At 35.2% G+C, this 18,150-nt stretch overlaps 1 protein-coding gene across 1 annotated transcript in view; it reads left to right on the top strand.

Annotated features, from left to right (window-relative positions):
* The window catches only part of LOC123562366 (serine/threonine-protein kinase SMG1-like), a 91,862-nt gene extending 78,003 nt beyond the window's left edge, over window positions 1–13,859 (top strand). The window contains exons 61-67 of the mRNA XM_053537206.1: window positions 1,066–1,164; window positions 2,124–2,308; window positions 3,287–3,375; window positions 5,829–5,963; window positions 6,356–6,406; window positions 6,817–6,923; window positions 7,555–13,859. Coding sequence (XP_053393181.1) covers window positions 1,066–1,164; window positions 2,124–2,308; window positions 3,287–3,375; window positions 5,829–5,963; window positions 6,356–6,406; window positions 6,817–6,923; window positions 7,555–7,632 — 744 coding nt within the window. The 3' untranslated portion in view covers window positions 7,633–13,859. The remainder of the gene's footprint in view (window positions 1–1,065; window positions 1,165–2,123; window positions 2,309–3,286; window positions 3,376–5,828; window positions 5,964–6,355; window positions 6,407–6,816; window positions 6,924–7,554) is intronic.
* Window positions 13,860–18,150: the final 4,291 nt, after the last annotated feature.

The following is an 18,150-nucleotide window of genomic DNA, read 5'->3' as shown; positions in this document are numbered from 1 at the left end:
AAAATTGAGTTGTGAATCATTTTGTCCATTCATAAATATAAGAATAAGGAACTGTAGAAAGAGCTATAAGATATGGAAACAATTTGTTTAAGTTATCTAGAAAAATCATAAAAAATTTGATAGTCTAAAGTACATTTGTGTTTTTTGAAAAAAAGACCTTACTGTTACTATTGTAGAAGGACAGTTTTCAATTAGTAAATGTCATTTTAAATTAGGTAGTTGTATTGTGGCTATTCTGTGCCATGAACAACCAACCTTCCTAGGAAGGTGTAGCTAGGAAGGTGTAGCTAGGAAGATGTAGCTAGGAAGGTGTAGTTCCAAAGATAGTTAGGCATCATTTTCCTGTTCAGTGTTGAATGACTTACAGCCTTTTCATGTTAAGGTGACAGCATCTCCTTTGAGGGGCAATTATGTGGTGCCTGTATGTTTTACAAATAGTTCTAATTTAATTTTTGTAGATTAGTTATGGTTGCATACAATTTCTTAATAAGAATCTTATTCAGTTTTTGTCATTTCCCTTTCTGTTTTTGAAAAAAACAACTTGTATCACAAAATGTATATCTATATGTGATATGGCTGGATATTGTATATCAATTGACCTTTCTGTTTAAATGAAGCAGTATGCTTTTACTAAAAGCAATGGTTGGTGCCATTCAGCTTAATGATTTTATTATTAATAAAATTACAGGCCTTTGCTGCTAAGTTGTAATAATCGTTAGCTTTGTCCCATATTTCTGTCATGCAATATTTCTGTCATGCAATAAAGGCAGCAGCAGGTTGAGGTTCTACCTGTTTGTGCCTGATAAAATGCCTGAAAGGGCACCTTGGCTCTTCCTGAGCCACTGAGAGCAGGAAGCTTGCCATATTACTTAAACTGTGTCCATGTGACATAAGATCCAACAAAACAAACAACCTTCAAAACATAGGTAATTGCATGATGGCATGTAAGCCTGGAATTTCAAATCCTTACTGAGATTTCATACTCTTGTGTTCTATTCATGTATAATAAGTCATTTTGATTTCTGGTTTTGCAGCAGTATAATGAAATTTCTTGAATTTATTTAGGATGGTATAAAAAGCGAAGTGAATAACATCAAGACATTGCTGACTACTCACCATAAACTGATGTCAGATATCCGCGCTATTCTAAAATCTCTAGCCAAGGTATGTGTATTTTAAACAGGCATTATATATGAGTCATCTTAAGTACTGTCAGGATAGGGCTGTTGCAAAAGATTTGTGGTGCTAACTGCACATGATCCACATGAAGTATAGATGTGTTTGACCTTTTTTCAAGGGTCAGTCTGATGATTGAAATGTATTACTGTATTATTGGTGTTAAAAAATTGTGGCTCGAACTACTTCTATGATTTAAAATGAATTTTAATGAAACTTTTTACACATGACCACTATGAAGAGCATAGGTGTGGGTGACATTTTTAGGTCTAGGTCAGTTGAGGCATTGCAGAGTTATGTACCCATGGATTTAGACACAGTGTCTTAAGTGGTGTTGCTGGAGTATTTATCACTTTTAGTGATAACTCTAGTTTACTCTGACAATAAACCGCTTACATTTCATTTGCAAACACTGACAAAGTATACATACATTGACAGGACAAAATTACTGCGATTGGAACATAAAGTAAACACTAAACTTTGATTTTACAAAAACTGATGGGAACAATTTTTGGTACACAGGTGTAACATCATAAAATTCAGGTCAAGTTCAACTTTTAGGTCAAAGGTCAAGGTCACAGTGACCGGGAACAGTTAAATGGTTTCCGGATGATAACTTGAGAATGCTTGGGCCTAGGATCATGAAAGTTGATGAACCAGCAAATGACCCCTATTGATTTTGAGGTCAGTTGGTCAAAGGTCAAGGTCACAGTGTCCCGGAACAGTTAAACCATTTCCGGACAATAACTTTAGAACACATGGGCCTAGGATCACGAAACTTGATAGGGAGGTTGATCATGACTAGCAGGTGACCCCTATTGATTTTTAGGTTTGACTGACATTGGCTTACTTATGTGACAAGGCCGTATTGTGGGGTATAATTCGTCACCCCTGTGACAGCTCTAGGTTTGGTAAATAAAAACTAAAGTTATTATTTGTTTTATCAGCAAGAAGAACAGGAATATGGAGAACATGTAAATGAGAATGGAATCCGAGATTATCTTAATCTTTACAAGAAGTTCTCAGAGAATCTCACCATGGCCCTCAAGATGATTGTCAGTGATGATTTTACAGACGAGAGTATGGAAGAAACAAAGTCTCTCATTGATGCTTTACAAATACAGATTCCTCAGTAAGTTGGTCTTGAATTGTGCTAAATGTAGTGTACTTTGTTAAACATGACGTTTTCTGTTATATTGAGTTTGTATTCACTATGTGAAACAGTTCACCTTTACCTACATATGAAAAAAATCAAAAACTGATGAAACTGTTGAAAGATAAAATTTTATTTCAGTGTTTGTGAATTTTAGGGTATAAAGGCATTAACTGATACAGAATTGTTTTACTTAAATGTCACCCTTTCTTACATTTCTCAAACTTATATTCAAGTTTCAGTAATATGGTGTTAAGTATGAAATAAGTCTGGAAAAAATGTTAATTTTGATAAAATATATAATTTTGTGCACCACAAGCTGAAGCATTGTTACATTATAGTTATGATCATTATTTTTTTAAGCAAACAGTTTAACTCACCCACCAAACCCTTCGTGAAATATAACATACTGTGAAATATTTTGGAGGAGAGGCTAATTTTTGTGGATTTCATGGTAAAATGGAATCATAAAATTAAATTTGAATGAACAAGCAAAATTTCTGTTCATTGTTGAAAATCATAAATTTATGCCTCCACAAAATTAAATAATTTAACAGTAAGTGTTTAACCATTTTGTGAAGAACTGTTGTGGAGAAGTGAGAAGGAGAGAATGAAAGACTACTTTCAGCTTGACTTAATCACAGGATATGGCTGGTCTAGTGGTGAAGGTGCCGGCTGCTCAGCACGGAAGTGGACGGTTCGAGCCCCATTTTGGTCACGACCATGCCTTTTCCTATGCCTTTAATACTGGTTTTTCCAGAAAGTGAATTCCAGAGTGATCCAGATAACCTTTGAGCTTTCACAAGCAACTAATCACAAAATATAAATTGAGTTATATTTTAAAAAAAAGATTAGACTTTCTTAACTGATTTGAAGTTTTTGCTTTTTGAGAAATGCTACTTTATGTTTGAAGGCATTAAGTTTTCTTGCATATTAAATTTGAAAATTTTATTTTAGAATCTATGAAGATCTAATAGCATTAGCACCACCTCTCATCAGTAACAGGGATGAATCCAGGAACACAAGTCCTCTCAGTTTTGCTACAGGTTTGTATGTCTGTAATTTCTTGATCATATTAGAAGCTAATTGAAGCATTCTTGTGTTCTTGCCTTGTTATCAGTTTGTTTGTTCCTTGTTCAGTCACACTGATTACATTGAGAGTGATATTATAAGAAATCACTGATGAGACATTATGGGAGATCTGCTAAAAGTCTAGAGAAAATCAAAGTACTGATAGTACAGTACTGATGGAAGGTGATTTATGTTAGTACGTGTATGAAAAGAATCCATTCCAAAAATGGCACAGTTTGATAGTTAGAAACCCAATACATACAGGATTTGATTTGTCTAACCATATCATCAATATGATAATGCGATTTAGTGATGTATACTGTTACGCATTTAAACCCCCTGTAAAGTAAAAAGATGTAATGGGTTGTGGTGGATGGATAGCTCAGTGGTTTGCACACTGGCCTTCCAATCCTGAGATCGGGGGTTTGATCCCCGGCAGCTACTCGGAAATTTTCAGAAACACTTTTCAGTGTTTCCCACCCAACTAGGTGTACTGGTCAGGAACCCAGGCAATACTTGCGTGTATCAGTGCTATACACTGGGAACGTTAAAGAACCAGGCTGTCTATTCGCAACGAGCTAGGCTAAGTTAGCCGGACAAGCCTGTATCTGATTTCTGATCTCTCTGTCGTGGGGGCTTTGTCTCACTCTGTCCCTCTGATCAGATCGCTCTGTGTCTGTACTAGTAGAGGATGAATTTTGCGCCCTATGTGGCTGCATTTGATCTATGTAAAGCGCCTTTGAACGTGAAATTGTTCATGAAAAGGGTGCTATATAAATCTGGTATAATAATAATAAATAATAATGTAAAGTAAAGGCATGCAGCCGATTGTTATTCGTAGTAAATTACTGCGCCATTGGTATATATTCGAAGTATGTTAAACTATTTTTACTGGGCATGAGTACTTGTAATTTTGTGATCAAGTCCACAGCTGCCTTAAAAGTGGTGATAGGGTAGGCCAAATTTTCCAGTCTGTAACGATAATGATGTCAGAGATTGTAATTATTCCGCATTGAACTACATTGTACAGCGGATAAATACGAAATAGTTGTGAGACAGTTTATTCTTGATTAAATTCTGCGTGGTTACATAGAGAAGGTAAATCACCTTCCAAAAATAAAACTAGACTGGATAAAACTGCTGAGATTTTACAACACATAAAGTAAGATGCTAAGATATACTTTAGAAACATTTCAGTATTGAATGTTGTTGTAACGGACTAGGAAGCTCTTAGAATCATTCTTAAACTTTCAAGGCAGAGGAAGTGTTTCTAAATTCTACTGTTTCATACTGTCAATAAACAGTATTATAGTAGTATAACGTTATTATAGCGAAAGTCATGGATAAAAGCCTGGTTTAAACTGCTGTCAGGAAAATTGCTTAGAGAAAAACACCTTGCAACATTTTAAAGTCATACTCAGAACTCTGCTTGTTTATTATCCCCCGCCGATGAAATCGGGAGGGGGGTATTGAAATGGCGTTGTCCGTCCGTCAGTCCGTCCGTCCGTCTGTCCGTCCGCAGCCATTTCTCAGTAACTACTTGGTAGAATTTCATGAAACTTGAAATAAACATGAACCAACATACTGCGATGATGCCTGTCAAGTTTTTTTTTTGATTGGTCAATTTCCCTCAGAGTTATTGCCCTTGATTTAATAAAAAATGTCCGTCTGCAGCCATTTCTCAGTAACTAACAGGTAGAATTTCATCAAATTTGAAATAGACATGAACCAAGATACTGTGCTGATGCCCGTCAAGTTTTTTTTTTTGATAGGTCAATTTCCGTCAGCGTTATTGCCCTTGATTTAATGAAAAATGTCCGTCTGTAGCCATTTCTCAGTAACTAGCAGGTAGAATTTCATCAAACTTGAAATAGACATGAACCAAGATACTTTGACGATGCCCTTCAAGTTTTTTTTTCGATTGGTCAATTTTCCATATAGTTATTGCCCTTTAATTGTTTAAAAATCCACAGATCTGTACATAACAAACCAACCAATTGGAAGAATTTCATTAAACTTCTTTCATTCTTTTCCATGAACATTTATTATAAACATGTGATGTTGTGTACCTACACCTGGTCACCACCTTACCTTGGTCACCCCCCCTCCCCCTCCCCCCCCCCCCCCCCCCTTTTTTTTTTTTTTTTTTTTTTTTCATTTTTCGTTTTCTATCAATATTTATAATCAACATGTAAACTGTTGTATCCTCACCCCAGCCCCCAGCCCCCACCCCCCATCCAAACAAACCATTCATTTTCTTTTAATTTGATTTTGACTAATGAAATTATTTGCTTCTTGGTAACATTCTTAACTTTTTCCTGGATATATTTTTTTGCCGTTCCTCAACTCTGACCCTTTCGGCGGGGGATTCCAATGCTTCGAATTTGCTTGTTATTTCAGCTTTTTCACTGCTTGTTTATTATTTCAGCTGTGAAAAAGCCAATGAGTGCTGAAGACACACAGGTACGCCGTCCATCTGTACTATGCAAAGAGCATGTATCTGGTACCCCACCCACCGGTAGTCCACAGATCACAGGGATAACTAACAAGTCGACTGTATCCAGTAAGATAATCCTGTCAAACTATTTTTTCTCACAACATACATTAATGATATTATTTACTCATTGGCCTATTGTTGTACTTCTCACAGTCATGTAGTTCAAGATAAATATTTTTATCCCCAAAACAAAAGATTTCAGCTTTGAAAATGGATCTATAGATCAAAATGAGTTAAACCTTAGTTTTTTTGCGTCAGCTGTTATACATTTGTGAGTGGAATTTCAAAAGTTCCCTATGAGAATTCACTGTAATTTAAATGCTTGATGTTTCGATTTTTGTTTATCAAGTTCAGTTGCTAATATAGTTTTAGTAAGTGTATAATGTTTGTTTTAGAAAATGCTTGCATAAATCAGTATTTCTGGAATTAACGTAGTGGTAATGTAATGTGTTTTACAGCTCCTGTGAGAAAATCTGAAAAGATAACACGAGATCCAAAAACAGGAAAAGGTAAGAAATATAAAAAAGGTTGTGGAAATTGTTTTATTTGTCATTTTAAATGAGCGAAATGACAACACAGATACTATACAGAAACTATTTCTTTTTATAATGACACCAGTACTGGCTTTTCCAGAAAAGCAGAATCAAGAGTGATTAAAATGAGCACCAAACTTTCTTCACAATCACATTACAGCTAGAACAGATAAGAATAAAGCAGACTACTTTGATATCATTACTGTTTGTTGAGAATGAACTTCCACATTTGTGTTAATGCTAGAAATTAATTCCCAATGAACTACCGGTAGTAAAAGTCACATTTATTTAAAACTTGGAATCTCTGCAAATTTCCCATTTTGATCAAAAAGCATTAGATATTAAATCATTTCACACAAATGCATGTTTTGATATTAACATTACAGCTATACAGGAGCGGAACAGTTACGCTGTTGGTGTGTGGAGGCGAGTCAAGATGAAGCTAGATGGTAGAGACCCAGATCAGAACAAGCGTCTGTCTGTTGCTGAACAGGTATATTTGAAAGATTGTTTAAACTGTGATATAAAAAAGTGAATCACTTTGACAGCTATATTGTTTAGGTCAGTGGCTGCAGTCAAACTGTTAATTAGGTTGTCTGTCCATCCAAAATACTTTGTAACTTTCAAATAATCCAAAGGGATCTTAGTGCCAAGTAGTTTAGGTCAAAGACTTTAAGGTGGAGCATATTTTCATGTGAGGAAGCTATCCTGCTTGCAATGGAAATTTGGTGGTTCTGCCCAGGTGTCCATCTGTGCCGGAAGTCAAGTCATAGTAGGTTTCTTTGGTCTTCTTCCACCATCAAAAGCTGGAAAGTTGCCATGTTTGCTATAATTGTGTCACTGTGATGTTAAACCCTACAAGACAAAACAAAAACACTACTCAAGGCATTCCAATGAACTGTACACAGTTGTTAAGCATGATAAGAGGGTGTGTCGTATGTAATAATGAAGTCCGTATCATCAAGGTCACGGACTAGGACCTAAACCCATATACACAGGCAAGGGCATTTCACTTCTTTTCTCATCATTTACTAGTGACATCCCTTGTTTTTAGCCAAGATGTATAGTGATGACAAAGCATTGTCTCTCCACATGTCTGTATCCGAGTTTTTCATCACTTTTAGGTTGACTACGTTATAAAAGATGCAACAAGCCTCGACAACCTAGCCGTGCTCTACGAGGGCTGGACACCATGGGTGTGAAGTCAGCATGCCGTAATAACATGGGCTTAAATCTATAACACACGGTACCCGTGAAGGGGTCACATGTCCTCTACGACGTGGTGCTGCAGTACACAAGGTCACTGTAGAACGAGGAAAAAAATACCATCATAGCTATGTAACTACTCTCGGGCCCGGCCAGAGGGCCTTTATATGGGAGTGTAGCTGATGGTTCGGAGAACATTTATAGAGAACAATCCACTGTGTTTTTGTACAGACGGATTTCAAGCGGCAAGTTCTCTGATTGGCATATTTGTTGTAGAATATATAAATTGCACATCTTGTGAATACAATTTCTGTTTCATAAGTTAAGCAACCTCTTTATATGTCTAAAACCCTGGCTTTGATTATGTAACTTTTGCATTAATTTTCCTTTTGTTATAAAAGAACTCCTCTGTAATTTCAAAACAGATTTACTTCCTCAAGTGTATTATATTCCCCATTGCATTTATAGCTTACTTGTTTTAAGAAACTTGTCTAAACTGGTACATTAGCAACTTTTGTAGTTTCCAAAACTTAAGCAAACCCTTTGTTTGACTAGAACTCTTCAGTTCAGTAACTCCTTTTGACAAAAGCATTTTTAAAGAGTTTTCCAAATGGGAGCTATTCCTTTTTAGCTCATCTGATTTTTTGAAAAAAAATGATGAGTTATTGTCATCACTTGAGCGGTTGTCGGCGTCGGCGTCGGCGTCTGCGTCGGCGTTGCCTGGTTAAGTTTTATGTTTAGGTCAGCTTTTCTCCTAAACTATCAAAGCTATTGCTTTGAAACTTGGAAGACTTGTTCACCATCATAAGATGACCCTGTATAGCAAGAAACATAACTCCATCTTACTTTTTGCAAGATTTATGGCCCCTTTTGTACTTAGAAAATATCAGATTTCTTGGTTAAGTTTTATGTTTAGGTCAACTTTTCTCCTAAACTATCAAAGCTATTGCTTTGAAACTTGGAATACTTGTTCACCATCATAAGCAGACCCTGTACAGAAAGAAACATAACTCCATCTTGCTTTTTGCAAGAATTATTGCCCCTTTTGGACTTAGAAAATCAGTTTTCTTGGTTAAGTTTTATGTTTAGGTCAGCTTTTATCCTAAACTATCAAAGCTATTGCTTTAAAACTTGCAACACTTGTCCACCATCATAAGCTGACCCTGTACAGCAAGAAACATAACTCCATCTTGCTTTTTGCAAGATTTATGGCCCCTTTTGGACTTAGAAAATATCAGATTTCTTGGTTAAGTTTTATGTTTAGGTCAACTTTTTCTCTTAAACTATCAAAGCTATTGCTTTGAAACTTGCAACACTTGTTCACCATCATAAGCTGACCCTGTACAGCAAGCAACATAACTCCATCCTGCTTTTTGCAATAATTATTGCCCCTTTTGGACTTAGAAAATCATTTTCTTGGTTGAGTATTATGTTTAAGGCAACTTTTCTCATAAACTATCAAAGCTATTGCTTTAAAACTTGCAACAGTTTTTCACAATCATAAGAGGACACTGTACATCAAGAAACATAACTCTATCCTGCTTTTTGCAAGAATGATGGCCCTTTTTAGACTTAGAAAATCATGGGTAGGACAATATTTCTATTATACAAAAAAAATCAGATGAGCGTCAGCACCCGCAAGGCGGTGCTCTTGTTTAGCTCACCTGTCACAAAGTGACAAGGTGAGCTTTTGTGATTGCGCGGTGTCCGTCGTCCGTCCATAAACTTTTGCTTGTGACCACTCTAGGGGTCACATTTTTTGTAGGATCTTTATGAAAGTTGGTCAGAATGTTCATCTTGGTGATATCTAGGTCAAGTTCGAAACTGGGTCACATGCCATCAAAAACTAGGTCAGTAGGTCTAAAATTAAAAAAACCTTGTGACCTCTCTAGAGGCCATATATTTCACAAGATCTTCATTAAAATTGGTCAGAATGTTCACCTTGATGATATCTAGGTCAAGTTTGAAACTGGGTCACGTGCCGTCAAAAACTAGGTCAGTAGGTCTAAAAATAGAAAAACCTTGTGACCTCTCTGGAGGCCATATATTTCACAAGATCTTCATGAAAATTGGTGAGAACGTTCATCTTGATGATATCTAGGTCAAGTTCGAAACTGGGTCACGTGCCCTCAAAAACTAGGTCAGTAGGTCAAATAATAGAAAAACCTTGTGACCTCTCTAAAGGCCATATTTTTCATGGGATCTGTATGAAAGTTGGTCTGAATGTTCATCTTGATGATATCTAGGTCAAGTTCGAAACTGGGTCACGTGCGGTCAAAAACTAGGTCAGTAGGTCATATAATTGAAAAACCTTGTGACCTCTCTAAAGGCCATTTTTTTCGTGGGATCTGTATGAAATTTGGTCAGAATGTTCATCTTGATGATATCTAGGTCATGTTCGAAACAGGGTCATGTGCAGTCAAAAACTAGGTCAGTAGGTCTAAAAATAGAAAAACCTTGTTACCTCTCTAGAGAACAGACTTGTGAATGGATCTCCATAAAATTTGGTCAGAATGTTCATCTTGATGATATCTAGGTCAAATTCGAAAGTGGGTCACATGCCTTCAAAAATTAGGTCAGTAGGTCAAATAATGAAAAAACGTTGTGACCTCTCTAGAGGCCATATTTTTCATGGGATCTGTATGAAAGTTGGTCTGAATGTTTATCTTGATGATATATAGGTCAAGTTTGAAACTGGGTAAACTGCGATCAAAAACTAGGTCAGTAGGTCTTGAAATAGAAAAACCTTGTGACCTCTCTAGAGGCCATACCCTTGAATGGATCTTCATGAAAATTGGTCAGAATGTTCACCTTGATGATATCTAGGTCAGTTTAGAAACTGGGTCTCGTGTAAAAAAAAACTAGGTCAGTAGGTCAAATAATAAAAAAACCTTGTGACCTCTCTAGAGGCCATATTTTTCATGAGGTCTTCATGAAAATTAGTGAGAATGTTCACCTTGATGATATCTAGGTAAATTTCAAAACAGGGTCACATACCTTCGAAAACTAGGTCAATAGGTCAAATAATAGAAAAACCTTGTGACCTCTCTAGAGACCATATTTTTCAATGGATCTTCATGAAAATTGGACAGAATTTTTATCTTGATAATATCTAGGTCAAGTTCAAAACTGGGTCACATGAGCTCAAAAACTAGGTCACTATGTCAAATAGTAGAAAAAACGATGTCATACTCAAAACTGGGTCATGTGGGAAGAGGTGAGCAATTCAGGACCATCATGGTCCTCTTGTTTAACTAGACCTCTTAATTAATTTCATAACTTCCGAGTAACTCATTTGTTTTACTAAAATTCTGTTGTAGATTTCAGAACTCAAGTAATGCTTTCTTTGAATAGAACTTTTAGAAATTCCCCAATTAAAGTAACTTGTTTATTTGTCTAGAACTCTTCTATGGTTTTCATAAATAAAGTAACTCCCTCTTTGTCTAGAACACTCCGTTAGTTTCATAAATGAACAAACTTCTTTATATGTCGAGTTATAGATCTTTGATGTTATATATTAATGTTCCCATTTACATGTAGAGGATAAACATTTTCAAATATTGAACAGAATACCATTTATATGAGGATGCTTTATTATAAATATTTACAAAATTCAAAAGATTTTTCGTTACCTTTTCTCGCATTGGATATTGAAATTTGTCATATTCTATGAATACATGTAATTTGATACCTGCTTTATTTTTATGAAACATTTCTGTTCCAAAACATGCCTTCCCATACATGAAATCATTTTAGTTACAATCCTTATCAGTACAATGTATTTTTTAAATCTGTAAAATTCTGTTAATGGGTATGGTAAGAGATGTATCAGATAAAAAAAAATCTTGTTATAATTTGCTGTATAAACACTGTAAAAATTTTAGTTTCTTCAGAATGGCAGGAATTAGCAATCTTATTGTCAAATGCTACATAAAATCTAAAGTTTTTCTCAGAAATAGATGAAAAGATGTTGCTTAGTTTGTGTGCTGTGCATTTTATCATGGTTTATAAAGCCTTATCCTACAACAGTTGTGCAAATCAGAGATGGTATGAAAGGAAAAAGTTTTACTCTTTGTTTGAATGTTTCGTTATTCAAACATTTTGAAGTTTGTCACTGTGGAAAAAAGTTCGGAAGTCTTTTTTTGACAATAAAACTACATGTGTAATACTTATGTGTAAGTACTTATGTGGACCAGCATATAGGCTGTGTTGAACATAGAATTGTGTGTACATAGTGTTTATTTTCTTTATTTCTTTATAATATTCATTTATGTTTTAGTATAGGGAAGAAAAAAAAAGAAAAAAAGTATGATTTTGTTTTATGATATATTGAATATGTATTTTGAGATGTGTCACCACATGTCGTGTATATGACATATGCATCAGAGTTGTCTGTTATATGTGTACACTTAACAATACATGTCATATTAGAAGAGTTGAAGTATAAATCACTGATGTACCATTTCATTGATAAAGAAATATAAACAATTAGTTGTAGGGTTTTTTCATGGTCATCTAGTGTTGTTTTTTTTTTTATGGTTTCGAAGGAAGAGGCATTTGGTCAGAGCTCTTTATTTTTTTTTAATGTAAGGTAAAATCTACCCACAGTTGGGAGTGTGTTAGTTTTTGAAAGAAAGTTATTCCTGTTTTGTATTGAAATAACACTTATATTTGACCATAAAATACCATATACAATTCTATTTTTTCTGAGACATTGGCTAACGTAAGAAGGAGAAGACAGAGTTGTGAAGAAGTTCTTTGTTGCCAATGTAGAAAAACCCCTTACTAAATTGTTCTGTGTATATTTACATGTGACACTGATAAAATATTCATACTCATCTTTGAAGGACATATAAACACTGTCATGGCTCCATTAATTATTGAAAGGGATAAAAGGGTTTGGAATTAAAATGTTCAGACCACTGACAGCTGTGTATTTTATACCCCCTATCTCTAATGTAAGAACTCATTTTCAGGTCATTAGATGTAGACATTGTCACTGTCATCTACATTTTGAAGTGATCCATTACTTACTCATTAGAAATCGTCATTTCATTTTGTTGGAAATTTTCAGAGATGTGTTGCAAAAATTGAACATTTTACAACTTACTGTTTTTCAATTTCTGAGTATTTTTGTCAGTGTGTGAAATGATATAAGAAATAATATTAAGTTTTATAAACATTTTAATAACTTGTGTGTGCACACTTTTGTCATGTCAAAGAAGGAATGTTATACATTGCATAGCCTGTCTTTTTATCAGCTAAAATTAAGAAATACATGTATTTGCATTAATACAGATTGTGTGAATTTCATGATTTATTATTCATATGTTAAATGCATTTGTCTCCTGGTTTTAATTGTTTTGCAGTGGCTGTATTTTTCAGATATTATTTTTGATAATTATTACTTAATATTATTTTGACTTTTTAAATCTAACTTTGAAATGTTGTAGATGAAACTAACCTTGAGATTTGGTCAATTATTTTCACATTTCATTTTAATGTTCTATGTTTTTTCAGTGATGCTATTTGTATATTTTTGAACTTTTTATTTCTTTCCTTATGAGAATGGTAATGTTCTGTTCAATAAACAATACACTTTATTTGAAATTAACAGGTCACAAAAGTTGAAACGTAGAGACGACAGTTTTCAGTTAACTGAAAGAGTAGTTTGTGTTCAAATATATTCCATGTAAAAAAAATTATATGAAAAAAAAAAAAAAAAAAAAAAAATACCTTATAATTTTAGGTGCTTGTTTAACACCCATCGTGAGCATAATGAGAAGGTTATTGGTGTTGGCACCATACATATATTTTAATGTGTTGACAAAACATATATATATCTTCAGTGAATTACACATGTTACCTTATACCATATGTTGGCTGCGGAATCTACAAATTTTGAGATTCTACATAATGTATATAAATTACTAATATTAGTGTTTGGCAAAATATGTATACATCTTGTATGAAGTTCACATATGTATTAATTGTGAATGGAATGCACACAGTTCAAGATACCAAACAGTGTATCATGTGTATTAATAATTGATACGATGGAGAATTCTGGACATTTATATTGTATGTTCAAAGTGAACACATGTTAATGCATTCTGGATATTTAGTGCAGCCAGCTATTCCTTTAGTTTTTGTTATTAAGGCAAATGTAAGTACATATATGTTGTATACAGTCTTGGTTTGAATAAAAAGGGTGTTAAGAAAACTGATGGGTTTACTTGTCATTCCTTCCCAGCAGTGCCCAAAATTGTTAGACAACACTGAAACCCCCAACCGTTTGTTTTCTGCATCACCCCCCTCCACATTATTAGTTTATACAAAGTAGTTTTAGTTCGACTGTGATGAAAGCTTGACACTCCCGATTCTGCTTCCTGGAAAAAGCAGTACTGGTGTCACAGGGCTCGAAGCCACAATCTTTGGTTGAGTGGCTGAAACTTTAACCTGCCTGCCCACTTCTAACCACTGTTATGTACCTATCTACCTACCTACCTACCTATCTATCTATCTATCTATCCATCCATCCATCCATCCATCCATCCTGCCAATCTCTCTCACAAGTGTTACAGGTAGGACTAAATGCACGTCAGAAATGTAAGTATAAAGACTGAATTTGGCAATGAATAGTGTGGTACAGTGAGAATTGAATGAAAGTATTGCAGTCAGTTAAAGGGGTAGGTTATAAGTGAGACAAGTACAAAGTAACAATTAAAAACATTAAACACGGAACAAATATTGAATCATTACCATAGCCTTCTTAGCCTGGTCAAAGTCAGATGTGGTTGCTAAGTTGTCTAAAGGGTGATACTAGTGTATGTGGGAAAACCGAGTACATGCGATAATCAGAGGTACCTTGTAGCTGTCTAAGTGGTGGTGGATGCATTTGCCTGCTTAGCCTGATAGGTGTGTAAGTATGTAAGATGCTACAATTCTAGGGTAAATATTGAATATGAGCTTCGATGTTCTCGAGACAGGAAAAGGGGAATAATCGTGCTTCACCCCACTGCGGTGTTAACATTTGTCCTTGTGTAGGGGCTTTAGAAGGTAGAAGCATATTCCAGCTGGGGTCGGACTAGGCCATGTATGCCAGTAATGTAAGAAGTTTATTTAGCATTTGTTGTGAACCTTTAGGTCTCTGCTTGTGTTTAGGTCCGAAGAAAGATCTAGCCCAAAATATTTTGCGTGAGACTCCAGGAGACAATAAGTATTTTCAAACGATTAAGTTAAGTATCGAAAGAAATAAGTCGTGACTGGATTTCATTTCGTATTTTCAGTCGCTATGTGTAGTTGGGGAATATGAGTGTGGACAAGGTATTTTCTTGCAGTGACGTTCAAGCATAAACGATTGTGGACTGCCTTCGTGATTCAAATTATCTAGCTATTTCTTTTAATTACAACTTCCCTTCACACAGAACAACAGCTCACGAGGGGTGGCTAGAGGTCAGTGTTCTCATGTTATCTATTTCTGGTCCTGATTAGATCAATAAAGACTGAGAACAAAACTTTCTATGGTGTCCACCACTGCCACTTGCCACATTTTCGTCACACGTTGGAGTGGGGACATTGCTTCAGTACCTGAAATGCAAGTCCACTGTCAAAAAATGGTTCATTATCAAGAGAATAAATACATAAATAACATAGTTGCTTTACGATCCCGTTTAGTATGTTTCGAGCGTTAATTCCGTTTACTTTTATTCGACAACATTTCACCAAACTTGGCGGATTCAGCTGAAGCTTTTACTTCATTTAGGCACTTGAGACAAAGCTCAGGTATCTGGGTAGCTCTAGAGTCGCAGAAAGTCTTATTTCATTTATTTGACCGTACCTGGAAGAGTTTTGACCTAGTTCGAGATCCTGCGACTGAAACATATACGAATACTATATATGGACAAGGCTTATCTGGAGTTTCTCTAGAAGCCAGATTAAGGCATTCATAGATGTATGGTTGGGTAAGTATATGCTGAAAACATGTTATGGGTTAATTCTTGTTCATGTCCCTATATGCTGAATACTTACAAGTGTACCATCTATGGATGTGCAGGCAAATGTATCCACATTATAATTTCACTATCAATATAAAAGAAGTGGCCTTGGCAAACTCGTTCATTAGTAACATTTTTTTACCTTAGACAGAAGGGTAAATGTTAAAAAGTTGAAACTTCGAGCTAGTAGGAAGTATATCGAAATTTTTAGTTAATTTAGTACTAATATTCTGCTATAATTATGGTAGATGGATCAGCAGTGTTTAAAAGAAACACTTTGGAGCCCTGCACACACACACACACACACACACACACACACACACACACACACACACAAACGGACACACATAGTTACCCGGTATTCTCCGAACTGTGTTTGGCCTGAAATATCACGCAGTTTGGCACAGAACTGAAGCGAAGGGGAGATTGTCAACTTTTCATCAAACTTACCACGCAGAGATGCACATATACTATCAGAATTTCACGATAATACTACATCAATAAAGTTTGCTTTACACCAGCAAACCGTTGTGATTTTTTTTCTCAGTACGTCAATATTAGTTAACATGTTTGTTTGATTTTCTTCGAGGAGAAAGAAACATTGCACTTCTGTTTAGTATTTGCATGATCACGAAATTTTCTTAAGTGTTACTATTATTACATCTCACTAAAGGCAATATGTGTTGGATTGAGTAGACAATAGTCCTAAGAGGTTTTACTTTTCAGTTGTTTGATCTTCTTTTAACCGTAATATTGAAACAATCGAATGTCTACAATTACATATTCTGTTAGACATCCGTTGAAGCTTTACGTTGCTATAGTTGAAGTGCGTACAATATAGGATCCGCTGTCCGGCGTGTGTGACTAGTGTCGTGTCTAGCGTGTGTGACTAGTGTCGTGTCTAACGTGTGTGACTAATGTCGTGTCTAGCGTGTGTGACTAGTGTCGTGTCCGGCGTGTGTGACTAGTGTCGTGTCTAGCGTGTGTGACTAGTGTCGTGTGTGACTAGTGTCGTTGTCGTGTCTAGGACACTTTACTGCTTTTATTTTTTTGTTTTCGTGACAATTATCAGTTATTTGACTGTCCAAAGCATGTGCTATTTCTACCACTGCAGGTTCGAGTTTATGACGTCCAATCACGTGTGTCTATCCGCTGTGGACCGGATGGTGAAAGTTTCTATTGATATCTAAAATAATGCCCCACGGGACGAGGTGGTGCCTCCCTAGGCTGACATATGACTTAAACTCCTTCTGTTTGTCTTAAGCTCTTATTAAGCCGACAAACTAAAATTAAGATAAGCTCGAAACTCATTAAGAACCAATTTTACATTATGAACAATATTTTTAAGCTGAGATTATATATATTTTTTTTCTTAATCGCACTTAACGTACCCATGCGTGTCCGATTACGAGTATTTCATGCAGGAAACGCATTAGTTTTGTTATGTAATTTGAGAATTGCAATAATCAGGATTATCCAATTGCGACCATCAGTCAATCGCCGTGACGATCGATTTATTTTATTACATCACATCAAACATTTTATCGTGATAGAGTGTCTTATGGTTTACAATCAGGCAGAATTTCTAATATATTGATCTTGAAAGAACGTGTTATAGGTGCTAAAGGCGGCCCTTTGATTAACATAGCGTGAAGTAATCTACAAAGTTCAATTAGATCTCTTATTATACCGCCATCTCTTTGTCATAAGTCTTATGTCAAATCAAACTTCATGATCAAAGCCATTGCACTGGAAGGTTGCCAGTCAATGATAATCAAATTAATATATGTTCCTATTCTTTCTTATATCTAATTTACATATGAAACAACTTTGTAATAAAATAAAAGGTATACAAGTACTTTTCCTTTTTACATTATTTTAATATGTTTAATTCTTCCACAAACACATTTTTTTTTTCGAAAATTAATCGCTTGATTTACAGCCTTTATAGCTAACGTATTAGAAAAAAACTTCAAAGAGCAACATCGGCAAACTATGTAATTTACACGGGTAATAGTATTATCTACAAAGTGAAATATCTCGACAAATAACTTTGAAAGTAACAATCCAGTAAATACCAAAATGCTTTTAAACTATTTGGAATCATCAAAATCACTTATGATTCTTTGACACCAAATGAAAATAATTAGCAAGATTGACGTTTTTGTAGTTAAAAAACTCTAAAGACATTAAAAGATCTTAACTCTCCTTACTTCACAAAGCTTTAGAAGTCATTTATGCGCATTAAAAATATAAGGGGTGCACATTTTGACTAAATTTTTACAGAAGTACACATGCGCAAAATTGTATGCCTTGTTTTCAATTTATTTGGTGAATTACACTTGTTGAAATATAAACGTTCACTGGATAGCATTTATATTTCTAATTCCCGAGAATTGTAAAAAATGTTTCATTTCTACTTTGTTTTATTCAAATCTAACCTACCTCTTGGTAGTGAACTCGTCCAACACAGTTTTCTCAATGTTGGTATTTCCCTCACGCTGATTGGTGCGGTTT

Source organism: Mercenaria mercenaria, chromosome 2 (assembly GCF_021730395.1).
Source record: "Mercenaria mercenaria strain notata chromosome 2, MADL_Memer_1, whole genome shotgun sequence".
Taxonomy (NCBI): Eukaryota; Metazoa; Mollusca; class Bivalvia; order Venerida; family Veneridae; genus Mercenaria; species Mercenaria mercenaria.
The sequence above is the reverse complement of the archived record's forward strand: the minus strand, read 5'-3'. Positions and strand labels throughout refer to the sequence as shown.